The sequence below is a fragment of the Lissotriton helveticus genome, chromosome 4_1 (genome assembly GCF_964261635.1).
Source record: "Lissotriton helveticus chromosome 4_1, aLisHel1.1, whole genome shotgun sequence".
NCBI classification, from domain to species: Eukaryota; Metazoa; Chordata; class Amphibia; order Caudata; family Salamandridae; genus Lissotriton; species Lissotriton helveticus.
Genome location: NC_136063.1, coordinates 291382464 through 291396465, shown reverse-complemented (window position 1 = coordinate 291396465; position 14002 = coordinate 291382464). Strand labels below are relative to the sequence as shown.

General features: G+C 45.1%; 1 protein-coding gene across 1 annotated transcript in view; it reads right to left on the bottom strand.

The window, feature by feature from the left end:
- Positions 1-7132, bottom strand: part of TMEM65 (transmembrane protein 65) — a 293983-nt gene extending 286851 nt beyond the window's left edge. The window contains exon 1 of the mRNA XM_078686794.1: positions 6360-7132. Coding sequence (XP_078542920.1) covers positions 6360-6582 — 223 coding nt within the window. The 5' untranslated portion in view covers positions 6583-7132. The remainder of the gene's footprint in view (positions 1-6359) is intronic.
- Between the last annotated feature and the right edge of the window lie 6870 nt (positions 7133-14002).

Sequence of the window (14002 nt, the reverse complement as noted above, 5' to 3'; positions counted from 1 at the left end):
CCCATTTCCTAGCAAGAAACGTGTGTTTCACATGTACAATTCTAGCAAAAAAGCTCCCTCTCAGATCAGCACTTAAAGTGTTATTTCTAAACAGTGGAGTCCTATAGGTACAATGAGGAGACGTAAAAACCAAAAACATTTACTCTCAAAATGAACCAACGTTGCACCAAAGAACACCTCAAGATCTCTATACCACAGACATGTAATAGCAGTAAAACAAATAGTTGTATGTATTTCAGCATTGGTGCAAAGGATTCGTTTTGTTAGACACATCAACAGAAAAAATGTAATGTATTCGCTTAAGCTATCTTACGTATTTAAGTACCAGAGGGGACAAAGTTGAATTCTTTATAGCCAAGTAGTTTGTAGTAGCCTTTTGCCCCTTGGAAAGATGCAAAAACAGAAATCCCCACCACTGAAGATGAATGACAGATTTAGAAAAATATGTCAAAAAGAAGGGACTAGGGGCGCTTGTAGGTCCAGTATACGTGCCCCTGTGGGATCAAGCAAACAGCTATGGTATGCAGTTCCTTTTAGAGAGATTGTATGAGAAGAAGAGGCCTAGTCGGTCTAACACACTAACCCTATGGTGGAGACACAGTGTCTCCCACTTTGAGATTTGGGGCCTTCACACACCTGGATGAGTGTCATGCTTTATCATAGGGCATGCTTCTTGTCAGGCCAGCGCTGCAATGCCCGACGGACACCCTATGAGTGGCTCTTTAACAGAGATGTTTTCATCCCAAGCAGTTAGGCGCAGTGTGGGTATAAGGCCTCGTGGTGTAGATGTGGGAGTACAATGTGAAGGAAATGAACAGAGCAGGCTAAAATGAAGCACAGTGATACTCCAAATCGAATTTAAATCAGCTGGTCCACTAGTCCCAATTAAAATCAGAAAGGTGCGTCACCACTGAGGTAATGGACAGTGGTGGCTACGGAATAGAGGTCAACATGTTTCTTGCCTAATGTGCAGGAGGATCATGTGGCAATTCTTCAGGACCAAATGTCTGCTGTCTACACAGTTGTTGGTTCCAGTGTTACTGTCAAGTGTAACCCAAACACTTAATTAACCTAGTAGCAATGAGGTACCTTATTAGCAGGCTGACCCAATTTGGGCGGCTCACTAAATCCTTCGAAAGACTGGTGGAGGGTACGGTAATATTAATAACGTCGGTTCAGCAGCAGCTGGATTGCCAGAAGTCCCACCCCTCTCACTGCCAGCTCGGACACTAACTTGGCACTAACATTTCAACCAACCACTGTGTAGAAAGTAGACATTTGGTACTGGGGAATTGCCACGTGATCCAGATGACACATTGGGCAAGAAACATGTTGACCTCTATTCCGTAGCCACCACACTCCATTATCTCAGTGGTGACACACCTTTATGATTTTAATTGGGACCAATGGACTTGCTGATTAAATTTGATTTGGAGTACCAGTGTGCCTCATTTTAGCCTTCTCTGCACATTTGCTTCACATTCTGCAGCAACAGCTACACCACGAGGCCCTATACCCACATTTAGAAAAATGTCAGATGGCCACGTTGCCTTACCAGATTATCCTATGAATTGTAAACACTGTGGCCATGATTGTGAGTGTGCTGGTTTTTGGTGCAGGATCCCCCATTCCGACATGCATCCCTGCATCACAAACTGAAGTTTCTAAGTTTTCTCCTCGAAATTCGGAATAATTGCGTGGACTCCAGACACCAGATCCTTTTCCAGGCCGTCACAACTGCTGGTGGCTGAGCGTCACCCAGAGTTATTACTCAAGGAAAAATTTCGCCACTTGTAAACAGGGCCTCTGGCTTTTTGGAAAATGGGAAACTGTATTGTTAAATGCACCATTTGACTGCATTTAAATAAAAATCAAATAAAACATCTGGAGTTAGGAGAAGCCACAAAAACGCATTGTTAAGATTAGTCTTGCTTACAAAATCTATGCCTTTCAACCAACTTCTTTAGCTATTGTGCTAAAAAAATGCCCAACTGGCACAATTATTTTGAACTTCCTCTTATGCGAGCAAGCAATCTGCTCGTTCTGTGAATTCACTCTGGGATTGCACCTAATCAATTTCAAGGTTCGTAAGACAGTATTGAATATTTAGCAATAATGTTTTTGGTTTTTTTTTTACCAAATATGACAACTGGGTTTTTTACCTGCTACCTTAAAAAGAGCTGAATAACAGCAAAACATTGTAAAAAAAACTATGGTCACAAAATAGCAAGATTATTTCAGCTTCAAATATATCAAAGAACAAACTGAGAAATAAATAAAAAGAGACTTAAGGGACACCGAACTGAAGTGGTGTTCCTACACCAAGACAAAAAACCTAGGGACATATATGGTTAAAAAAATTATATACATTTATATTACTTTCCCTTTGTCATCCTCCAAATGGCAGCCATTGTGCTACGCTTTACAAAAATATAAATTTTAAACCCGGGGCTGCAGCATGTTATCGAGCCATTCTCGATATCAGACAAGCTAAAACTAAAAAAATGCAAACGCCTACTTAGTTTTCAATTTTCAGTGGGGGAATTTGCTGCCTCAACGAGGCTGCACTGTGTCTGTTTAACACCCATGCACATCCTCTTAGAGGAGCCATCTGGCGAATGTTGTCACAGTACGTCTCAAATGCAATTAAATACACCCCAAACTAAGATTCTGGAATGCCTATGGTTAGCAACACTGGGGCTGGGTAAAGAGAACTGTTTGTTGGATGCCCTTTTAGAGCCGAATGGCAAATACAGTATCCGATTATGGAGAAATATGGAACATTGTAAGGATTCTCTGTTATAATGCTAACTAACTCTGATGCTTTCCATTGCCCGAATAAATGAAGCAGCCCTGGCAAATGCTTTAATACCTACACAAACACAAATAGAACCAAAATGTGCCTTCTAATTCCAACTCTATGAAGCATTAATCCTCCCGTAGCAACCTCCCTAATGATTGAACGCATCTTGAGTGTATTGCCTCACTTTCTCTATTCAGACACTAGCATTCCTTTGAGGAACTGACCTCCCTCAGAGCAGTAGCAGCACTACAAACTCTTAACCAGATTACACATATGTACTTTAGTTGCTCTACTTTTCTTCGCCATCCAGTTAAGACTCCTTTCTCTCCATCTGTCCCTGGTGGTACCGCTCTTCAGCATGCCCCTATGGCTCTACTATTTTTAGTATACCCATCCAATGGTGCTGCCACTTCTTAACATCCCCTTGTGATGATGCCACCCTTCCGATTGCCCCACAGTACTGCGAACCTATGGACTTCCCACAGTGGTGGTTATTCTTATTAGCACAGCGCTGTGTCGCTGCGGCAACAGGGCACATATTACTCTGCTGATGTTCTTCAGTATTCTCCCCATTGTTGCAACTCGTTAGCATCCCTCTTCAGTATCCCCTTGTGGCGCTTACAATCCTTCGGGCATGCTCTAGTGTTGCTGCTGCTCCACAGAATTCACATCTTGCGATTATATTTTTAATCATGACCCGATTACGCGGCCCTCTCTTCAGCCTCTCCTTATGGCTCTGCTGCTCTTCACAATGGTAATGCCACAATCAGCATCCCTTCATAACACTATCTTTATTCAGCATCATTCTAAAACACATAAATTCGTACAGCATGTTCTACAAGATAACCTTTCAAGTCATCATTAGCATTATTACTTTGAATAGTTCCAACAGTGAGGCATCGATTGCAAGGCCGAACTTAATTCTCCCAGGGTCAGTAACAGGGATACCAGCACCAAGGGAATTGGGGTATCTTCAGGAAGACTGCAGATCCATTGTGTTTGTACTAGAGATTTCAACATCTTGAATGCAGGTGAAAATCTACAGGTGAAAATCAAGACAGAAATTAGCAAATATTAGGGGATTCTTGCCCCGAATCCCTAGTCACTACTTGCTTCTTAAAGAACCCTCTGTGCCTCCCTTATAATCTCCAGTAAATCCTCCCTCTCAGAGTTGCTGATGCCTCCAATATCGGGGAACTCTCAAGGGTGAAGTTAGAGAGAGGATTTCAGGGGCACTCGCAATGAAGGCTTAAGTGGTGTCTACTGATCATCTGAAGCCTTTACTTAACCTGAAGATCCTGCTTAAATACCACTAAGAAATAGAAGTGAACAGGTGCCTGACCCTCAAGACTTAAACGGAGAACTATCGTCGACTGGTATCCTTTGGTTGTTATTCTGAAATCAGCAAGGGGCTGAAGCATATATTTCATGTTTTGAAGGCAGCATTGCAGCCTGTAGAGAGCTAAAGCACTGGCTAGTCAGGTGCAGTATTAACCTTAAATGAGAATTATTATCCCCCTTCAGTAGCAACTAGATTAATAACAACCTTGTTCTGTGTCATAAGTAAATGTATAGAAACCCATTGGCCAAGACAGAACATTAATGTTGTCATGATGGGAGGGTAAAAAAGATGGGCAACTAATCAGTCTGTTAAAGTGAGTCAGTAATTTCATATTTTTTCAATTTGGGAACATGTCAATTGAAAGTCTATAAAAAAAGACCCAACCCTACACTTTTTATTGGACGTTTGACAGAGAAGTGACCAGTGATCAGTGTGACTTAGAACCCTTTTATCATTACACCACACCCCCATATGCACTATATTGCTACCATTAAAATGAAGCCAACTTGTTGTGATGCTGTGCTGGATAGCCAAAGGGCAATGTTAACTGGTTTACGTGTTCATGCGTGCTTATCCTAAAAAAGATGTAGGTATCATTGATGCACACATAATATGCACACATAATATCAATATCAAACTTGTCGGAAAGGGAGAACTATGGAACTAGGTAATTCAACATTTATTGATGAAACTTCAAGGAGTGAAAAGATCCATCTGCACTACATATGGACTGCACAATCTGATCATGTCTCTGGAATGCAAGTTTAACTATTGACACACTGAAAAAGGCCATATAGTCAGATCTTCATTGGAAATCCTTTTAGACTAAAGAAAACTCTCGACACGTCTGAATTCATTTGGCTCAACAGATACTCAGGCTTCACGACAGATCCCACAGATGATATTCCAGATGATATTCCTGAAAAGTCGTACTATGTCTGGTGGGTTATTCTATTAAAATTGCCAGAAGAAAAGTTATGGAAGGGCCATTTTACCACAATGCATCAGGGTACATTCACATTTTCTATTTGTAAATGTACATTCAAGCACCATTATTGGTTTGATCCATTGTACAGACCTTTGGCATGGAGGTCGTCTGGCTGAGGTGATTTGATTAAGAAAAAACGCAGACTTTACATTTAATTGATTAGCATGGGTGCAATTTTATGTTTGAAGTATGATTAAGTCTTCACTGTATGTGATATATTCATATATACATACACACACACACACACACACACATATACACACACACACACACAGATACTGAATTTGTTGGCCCTTGTTCTCCATTTTAAGGAGTGATATTGTATTTTAATTTATTATGCCTGGTGCACACTACAAACCTAGCTGTATCTGGGTGCCTTAACCAGCTTATTAAATAAGTCAGTCACCTATACCACACAGCCAGGCCAATGCTGCTACCACAGGCAAAATCCTGCCTTGCAGAGACCTCCATTCGTTTTTAAATATTAAGGTTTTAATGTTTTTCCTGGAACTCTTTAGTGGGTCTTGTTTTCATGCACTGTATTTTAAGCTCACTTTTCATGTGTTTTACTGTTAACAACCACCGATACGAACATTTTGTATTGCCGCTGTTTGCTGACTTCGGCTATAGAGGGGTTGTTGCGGTTTTTTTCATTCTTCACTTTATAGAGTGATTCGGTACAATACAAATAATACAGTTCGAAGGGAATTGCCAACTATAATTGTGTTTGCAGTCACAGTAAGCATAGTTACGGTTTGAACGATGGGTTATGGGTGGGTGTGCCTGCGCTCTCAAATTACCTTTATTCTAAAATTAAGACAGCTATGTCATAAATCAAATCAGCAGAGCAGACCTTGCACATTATTTTGAGTTTTGCACAAATGTGAACACTTTAGGTAGACAAGCTTCAAAATTCCCAGTGAAGTCTGCGCTGCCTCATAAAAAAACACTTTTTGACACAAACAGGCCACAGAGTTGTACACAGAGTTACGTATGCAGCCCTAAGAGAGCAGGTGATCAATATGATGGAACTGACTGTACATTGCCAAGCGAGTGAATTTCACACAAGTTTATCTGAACCTGAACTACAAAAGACTGCATTTTACAGATTCAAAGTTCTAGTCTCCCCATATTTTGCCCCAGCCCAGCAGTGTTGCTGTAGCTGCCGCTTCTAATATACCGGACAGTGACAGCCTCACCCGCAGGCTGTGCCCTGCAGTACCCACCTTGGGCGATGGCGATGGACTCGAACCGGTGCAGCTCCCGCAGCAGGCAGCTGCGCTCGGTGGCATGCAGGCTGTATATGAAGTCCCGGGCGCCCTGTGCGGTGTTTAGCGCCTCCATGGGCTCCTTCCGAGGGTGGGTACCCAGTGCTCTGCAAGTCCCGGGCCAGCACCAGAGCCGCAGCCGGGCAGGCCGCAAAGCAGTCCGGCTCAACAGAGGCAGCATTGTGGCGGCAAAGGGTGGAAAACCAGGGGCAAAGCAGGTCCAAGAGCCAAGGTCTAGGGCAGCAGCATCCGCCCTCTGAAGCGATCGGATCCGGTGTTGGCTGTCTCCCAGAGGATCGCCAGCCCGTCCTGTGTGTGTGAAGAGGGGACCCGCCGTGGGTGAAGGGAGCCGAGCCAGCCCGTGAAACTGGTGGCGAGGGGGACTGAGCTCTCAAGTCCCGGCAGGTGCACAGAAGGAACTCTCGTCAGTCGGTGAAGGGGCTGCGGCTGATCCGCAGGCTGGCTCCACGCGCCCTTCCTTCCACAACAGTGGTCGCGCGGCCCCTGCGTGCCCTTGTGGGGGTCTCTCACCTGACGCTCCGTACACCCGACGCCACCGCGTGTCACTCTCGCACGTGCCCCGGGAGGGAGGTCTCTTTGTGGTGGTGGTGGTGGGGGGGAGACAGGACACGCACAGCTGACAGGAGGCTCGGGACGGCAAAACAGTGGGCGTCACCGGCTGACAAGGGTGCGTCTTCGCACCCCTCCCGCAGTTGGGGCGGTCCGCGAGTGACGTCATCGCGCATGCGCGGAGTCTTCGCTTCGCTGTACGGGATGCGCGTGGACGCGGTGCATCTTAAATGAGGGTCAGTACTAGGGCAGCTGCAGTGTCTGAGGTGGTCTGGCTGCTCTTCCTGTCTAATTATTGGTCCAAGCTGACAAGGAATTGCAGAGTGCTCCGGAGATCCGTAGGAGGAGGAATGGTGCGGGGCACGTTTTCTGAACGCAACCTAGCAGCCACCGCCTCGTACATCACTGAGTAAAGCAAACGGATCTTACTCACAAGGAACGCAACGAGCAGGAAACGTGGAGGGCATTAAATTAACGTGTGTATGTGTGCAATGTTTGTGACCTAAAAAATACGGAGTCTGGAAAAAGACAATATTGTACATTTAAAGCACAATTAGGTTGCTTTTTATCTCTCCCCAATTTGTTCTCTTAACTTTTAGCCATTTTCTGGACAGTGTGCACTTCGTGGAGCTAGCTAAGCTGTGAGAATTGGCCTGCTGGACTTACATGTCATGTCTGACAAAAGCGCTCTTGTGCTAAGTGCTGCGCCCGCACATTCCTTTTCCATTACTTGGCAGGCTGCCCCCTGCTTCCACGCAGGCAAACGGCAGCAGTTTTGAGTATTGCGAGGCTTCAGATGGAAGGCGGTGCTCCTGCCCGCCAGCTCCAGTCCTGGCATCGGATGCAGCCTCTCGAGGCGTGCCATGCCTTCTGCAGGGCGAGGCTCAGTGCGTGCCCATTGGCAAGCTTGTATTTGTAGAAGCTTACTGAAGCAGGAGCGCAACTAGACTGAAACCTCTTGGAGGGAAGGGGGCCGGGGGAGTTTTATAACGCTCCGAACAGTTGTGGGAGAACTTCCTTCATAGCCAAGTTAAAATTACTTGTGGAGGGCTTCCTTTCCTGTTCGTGCAAAGCATAACAAGGGAGGAGGGGTCGTTTTTTGGACAGTTCGTAGTAAATACCGATTATTATTGTATCAGCAGCATTAATGGTCTCAGCATAAAGTGAATTATTTGCATTTATTCGGAGAGGAGCTTCCTCCCTGAAGGTACTTTAACACAATGCATAGCAAACATTCTATTTTAATGCCCATCAGTCTGAAGGAGCTGTGTTCCATGTTCTAGATTTACTCTGGAACCCTAGGCCGATGTCTCTTTGTCTACATGAAAGTGTGGAGGGGAGAAAAATAACCAGTCAATCATTACTGTTCCAATGAACTATGGCTCTGAAGAATCACAGACTCCCAATCAAGTTTAGTTAGTTTATTACAACGCCAAGAACAATTGGACTTACAAGCACCTCAAGAAGAGGTAAATACATTGGAAATAATAAAAAGCCAAACCTTCGAGTGAAGTTGAGACGGTGCAACTTGTGCAGAATAATCAATTCCAGAATCAGGATACAAAAAAGAATAGCTCCATTGTCAGTATCGTCGCTCAATATATCTTCTCCTCCTCTATAAGGCAGTGCACAACAGCTTCATGATCTCGCTATGAAAGTGAGTTCCTCTATCCGACGCCAATGAAGTTGGAAACCTGAACTGAGGGATGAGCTCCCTCTACAAAACTTGGCTACTGTAAGGCTGTCACACCTTTTAGTCGTATATGCTTCCACCCACCGTGAAAAGACACACTCTACAACTAGAATGTACCTCAGCCCATTGCACCCAGTCATCTAGATGAAATCCAGTTGAATTCGGTTTAAAGGACCCCTGACTTTCCAATGTGACTGAAAGCTACAAAAGTTTTCTTTCCAACATTCATCTGTTGACACGTAACACATCCGTGACACACTCCTTCGGCAAACGAACAAAACCTCGGGTTGAACCACGTTTGTCCGAACACTTGCACCATTGTATCTCTCCCAATGTGAACTCCAAGAATCTGTCTTGCTGTAGGACTCAGTAAACAGCCTGGTAACACTGCTCTACCGTCCGTGGAAGCCCAAAAGCCATCAGCTCTCTTTTTACACCCTGCTTTGATCCAACCAACCTCTTCTTGGTCTGACACTTCTCCCTGCAGACGCCTAACCTCATCCCAGGTATCCGCTATGGCTAGCATCTTGCTGAGCTTGGTTCTCTATGTGCTCTCGCCTGAATAGTCCCCGTTAAAAATGCAAGCATGAATAGCACAAAAGTGGGCAACTTCGTCTGCGTACCTGTTCCCCACAGTCACAAAATCCTACCCCTTCCCATGGGCAGCGCACTTCACAACGGCCACTTCCTCTGGTCGCTGCAAGGCCTCCAACAGTTGTCTCACATACTTTCCATTTCTGATGGAAGATCCTGATAATGTTAAGAACCCCCTCTGTGACCATAGCTGCCCGAAGTAATGAACCACACAGAAACTATACTGGCTATTGGTATAGATGGTGACTCGCATCTGATCAGTAACAAGGTATGCACGTGTCAAAGCAATGATGTCGGCTACTTGTGTGGAGTATACTCCCTCTAGACAAGCAGCTTCCACAACTCCAGAAATAGTACAGTCAGCATAAGCTGCACTCAGGTAACCCTCATTGTCTCTTAGGCATGAACCATCAACAAAAATGACTTCGTCTGACTCAGGTAGAGGTTCATCGACAATGTCGGGTCTCAGTTTGGTACAGAGTTCAGGTCACATCCAGACAGTCATGGTCCTCACAATCTTCTTCCATATTAGAAACCATCATCAAAGTAGCAGGATTTAACACAGAGCATCTCTTCAATGTAACATTTTCAGAAGCCATCACAATCTGCTCATATTTTGTGAGCCTGTTGTAGGTCAGGTGTAGTGTTTTGGTTCTCGTCATCAGGATCTCAACTGAATGTGGAATTTAAACATAAAGAGGATGACCAATCACAATAATATTACATCTCTCAATGCTGACACCAGTTGCAGCAACAGATTTACTCGTCAATTAGCAAGGATAGTTGAATCCGCCGTGATTGAAACGGCCGGAGCCCTTGGCAATTTAACAACCGAGCTTCAGTCGGATCGACTTATGACCCTTCAGAACCGAGTTGCCCTAGATATCATACTCGCCGATCGTGGTGGTGTGTGTAGAGTGATCCAATCCAGTTGTTGCATTTTCATCCCTGATAATGCGCCGACAGTGTACCAGGCCATCTCTAAGCTACATGAAATATCTGGTTCCCTTCACGTAGAAAAAGGGGACTGGTCCTTGCTAGGGTGGTTCTGGGGCCTGATCACTGCCTGGGGATGGAAAACACTGATCTTCGTTGGGATGATCTTAGCGCTTCTGTTTATGTTCTGCCTGTGTGTACAGTGCGCTCCTGCACTATGTGGCCTCTGTGCTACCCCATGTGTACGGAAGCCTGTGTCAAGGGATGAACTGAGCAACTGAATGATGCTACAGCAGCATCGCCACAAATTTCTTCATACAGATTTAGACTCAGATTAACATGAGTTATTGCCTTTTATGAGGGCAAAAGGAGGGTCTGTGGTTCTGAAATTCTGGACCCTGCTGTTGTCCCGGTATCGAGGTCCGATACCCGTGTCCCGAAACATCAACGTACCATGACGAATTTGGTGTCAACAGACCGATAATGATTAGGACATCATCCCTATGCATTTGCGTCATGATTGGGGGATGCCAACACCCTTAAATCATAGTTTCCGTTCCGAACCCTTAGACTCCATTTTGTGAACGGCATCCATCTTGTGTCTTGCCCTCATGATAAGTCAATTAAGTAAGGCCGAGTCTGATCTAAAAGGACACGTCCACCTTTCCTTGACTTCCCCCTGACCTGTCCCAACTGACTCCATTGCCTCCAGCCAAACCTGTTTGGGCAGCTCCTCGCCCAGTGGCCAAATACGATAGCATCGATGCACAACATACCACAAACCATTCACTACATCCAGATCATGTTTTTACACACACACACACCTGTCCACGCACCCTGTTTATGGCCAGTTTTATGACTAGGAGGTGCCTTTCTTTATTGGGGTTTCGTCGATATCTGATGGGAGTTCCGGGCCTGACCGGGTAATCTATCACGAACTGGACGTCTAAAATAGGGGCTTGCCTACATGACTTCGCTCTTTTGTATTATTGTAGAAATATGTGTATAGCCATATCATAAACTCAGGAATTCTTGCTTGCAGCTATTATTTTTGTATATTAGGAGACGGCTGGTTCTGTAAAAACGAACAGTCTCCTGAGAACACACGATCCGCGTTTGTCGTGCTTCTAGGACACATGTTACTTGGTAGCGGCCAATAAAACTTGATCTCTGACTGCGACTAGAAGACTCTGTGTTTCTGTGGTCCGGAACAAGGGAGAACTCAGAGGTCTTCGGGTGTTATCCCCTGGCACCAGCGGGTTCCTAAAAACCCGTTACCTCAGTTGGCGCCCAACTCGGGGCGGTATCAAGCGGCGACGGTCCAAGCCAGATGTTCGTGAGGAGCTTCGTGTGAAAATTCCAGAGGACGGCCAGCCACTTCAGCGACCCCTGTATGTCGACGTGGTTCCGAAGGTCTTTGCTGCGAGGTTCCCCGCGTCCCGACGGCTACGAAGGACTGCTGCCCTGACTATCGCCTTGTTTTGGACCCAGTGATCCTTGGTAGAGCGAAACGATAGACGAGTCTTCTAGCGACGTCACAGATCTTCAAATACTTCAGTTAAGTATAAGTGGAGCGTCTCCCAGTCCTTAGTTTGTCCTTAGTTTTTGGTATCCTTGAGATACGCTTTGATTTGGTACTTGCAAGCCCCAAAGCCGAAGGACTCGTGTTTTCACGAGAAATATCGTAACAGATAATCCTTTGAAGTTTGAAGCTAGACTAGTGAGCGAAGATGCCTGGTTTTAGCAGACTTGGAAACTTGTTTTGTCTTGGTTGTAGTAAGGACTCCCGATTAGAGGATTCTTGTCCGGTTCCTCCGATTGGAACTCCAACATATGAGCTCTATGTAAAGCACGGCGTAGGTCCTATCACATATAATGAAGGATGGTGTTTTAAAATGGCCCCAATATGGTAGTTTTGATTCAGAAATATTAGATAACCTAGAGGTCAAATTGTTCAAGAAAAAAGCCCGGCCGGCGATGTTTGACTCTTTTCGCTTATGGCGCAAAGAAGCCAAACAGAAAGAAATAAGATTAGCAAAAAAGAATAAAAGAGGAATGTCAATGGTGCAAGCTGCCGTTGCATACAGGGATAACGAGGAAGAGCAGGAAAGCGAACAAATACTTAGGAGCAAGAAACTAGCAGTAGATAAATGTTACCCGATGTTACCAAATAAGGGACAAGGTCAAGAGGAGAGATCCGAGAAAGATCCATTAATGTCCCACTTATTAAGCTCACCTCCACCGTATGCGTTAGACGCTACGGCACCCCCAAAGCATTTTACTATACCGCGCCCCGGCGCACGTAACACAGCTCTTGCACAAACGCCAGCTACTGTTCAGCTGGTTCCTACTTCGCCGGCGCAGCCTTCTCAAAGGCCGCCGTCTTTGCTACCTACTCCATCTACTTCTACGACTTTGCCTACAGCTCCAACTGTTCCCTATGATACTACGTCTGCCACTGTTTCAACTTCCTCTGCTATGGCCTCGATTTCTTCTTTGCCTCAGCATGTCTTTTCCGATGCACTTGCCCTTCCGCAAGGTTCTCCTTCTACTAGACAAAGATTGACAGGTACCGTCACTAGTCTGTTTTCACCTTTCTTTGGGTCGCCTAAAACGACCCCTAAAACAGAACATAGACAGTCACGTAGTCAACTGCCTGATTACGAGGAAAGAAAAGTGCTGAATGAACTAGCCCGCCAATGGATTACGGATACTGTTAGATATGATGTTCAGCATGTTATGGACGTTTTTCGTCAATGGAATGCACCCACTCAGAGACACGTATTCGAAGAAATGTGTGTATATCTGTGCAAAGATGTGAAGACAAATGATCCCAAATGCACAATGGACGAACTATGGCGTACACGCTTTAAGTTCCATGAAGGTATGATTGTAGGTGCAGATATTGAGAAAGCGATAGAGTTATTGCTCTCTTATAGGAGTAAGGGAAACGTCTCTAGATCATTGCACGAAGACGACGTATCAGGTAGGAAAAGAGCGAGACAGTACCCCATGAGAGAGGTTCCTCCGGTTTGGAGGGAAAGCGATGCGAATGTAGTACCGCCAATTCTGCCACATTTCCAGCGTGTATGGGTACATGTCCCCTGGAAAAGATCCGAAGTTTTAGCACTCAAGCAGACACTACCTGATCCTCGTAAAAACCCGACTGGGTATTATAAGGAGTTATCACAAACTGCAAGCTCATGTATAATGAATTTAGCGGATGTAGACATGTTGTTTGGGAACGTTGTTCCACATCCTTTATGGAGTAAAATTCGTCATACGAATCATGACCAGGAACTAGGTGACTCATGGGCAAACATTACCGCTATAGATGCTAGACAAATTGGTGGTTCTAAACCTGAGCCGTTAATAGCCGAACTTCCCAGTAGGATTATCGCGTACATGAAAACCTTAATGCCTGAAGTACGCGTAAACTGGGACAAGCTCTCTGCGTGCAAGCAGAAGAAAGATGAGAATGTGTCTGACTTTTTCACGAGATTTGAGGAGACTTTCACCGATCATAGTGGTCAGGATATGGCTACCGAGGGTGGTCAAAGATTGTTTGTAGACAAATTCGTACATAATTTACTTCCTGAACTGTGTAATAAACTAAAAGATTCAGAGAGTGCTTGGGCTGTCTCTACGTCAGCGCAGATCTGAGCTACAGCCCAGTACTATGAAAATAGGCGCAAAGACGAGCTAGATAAGGCAGACAAAAAGACGAAAGATTTAAAAACTAAAGTTCTTCTCCAGCAGGCCTATCCGCCTCGTATGGCTAGTCAGCCCAATTATCAGCAACAACAGC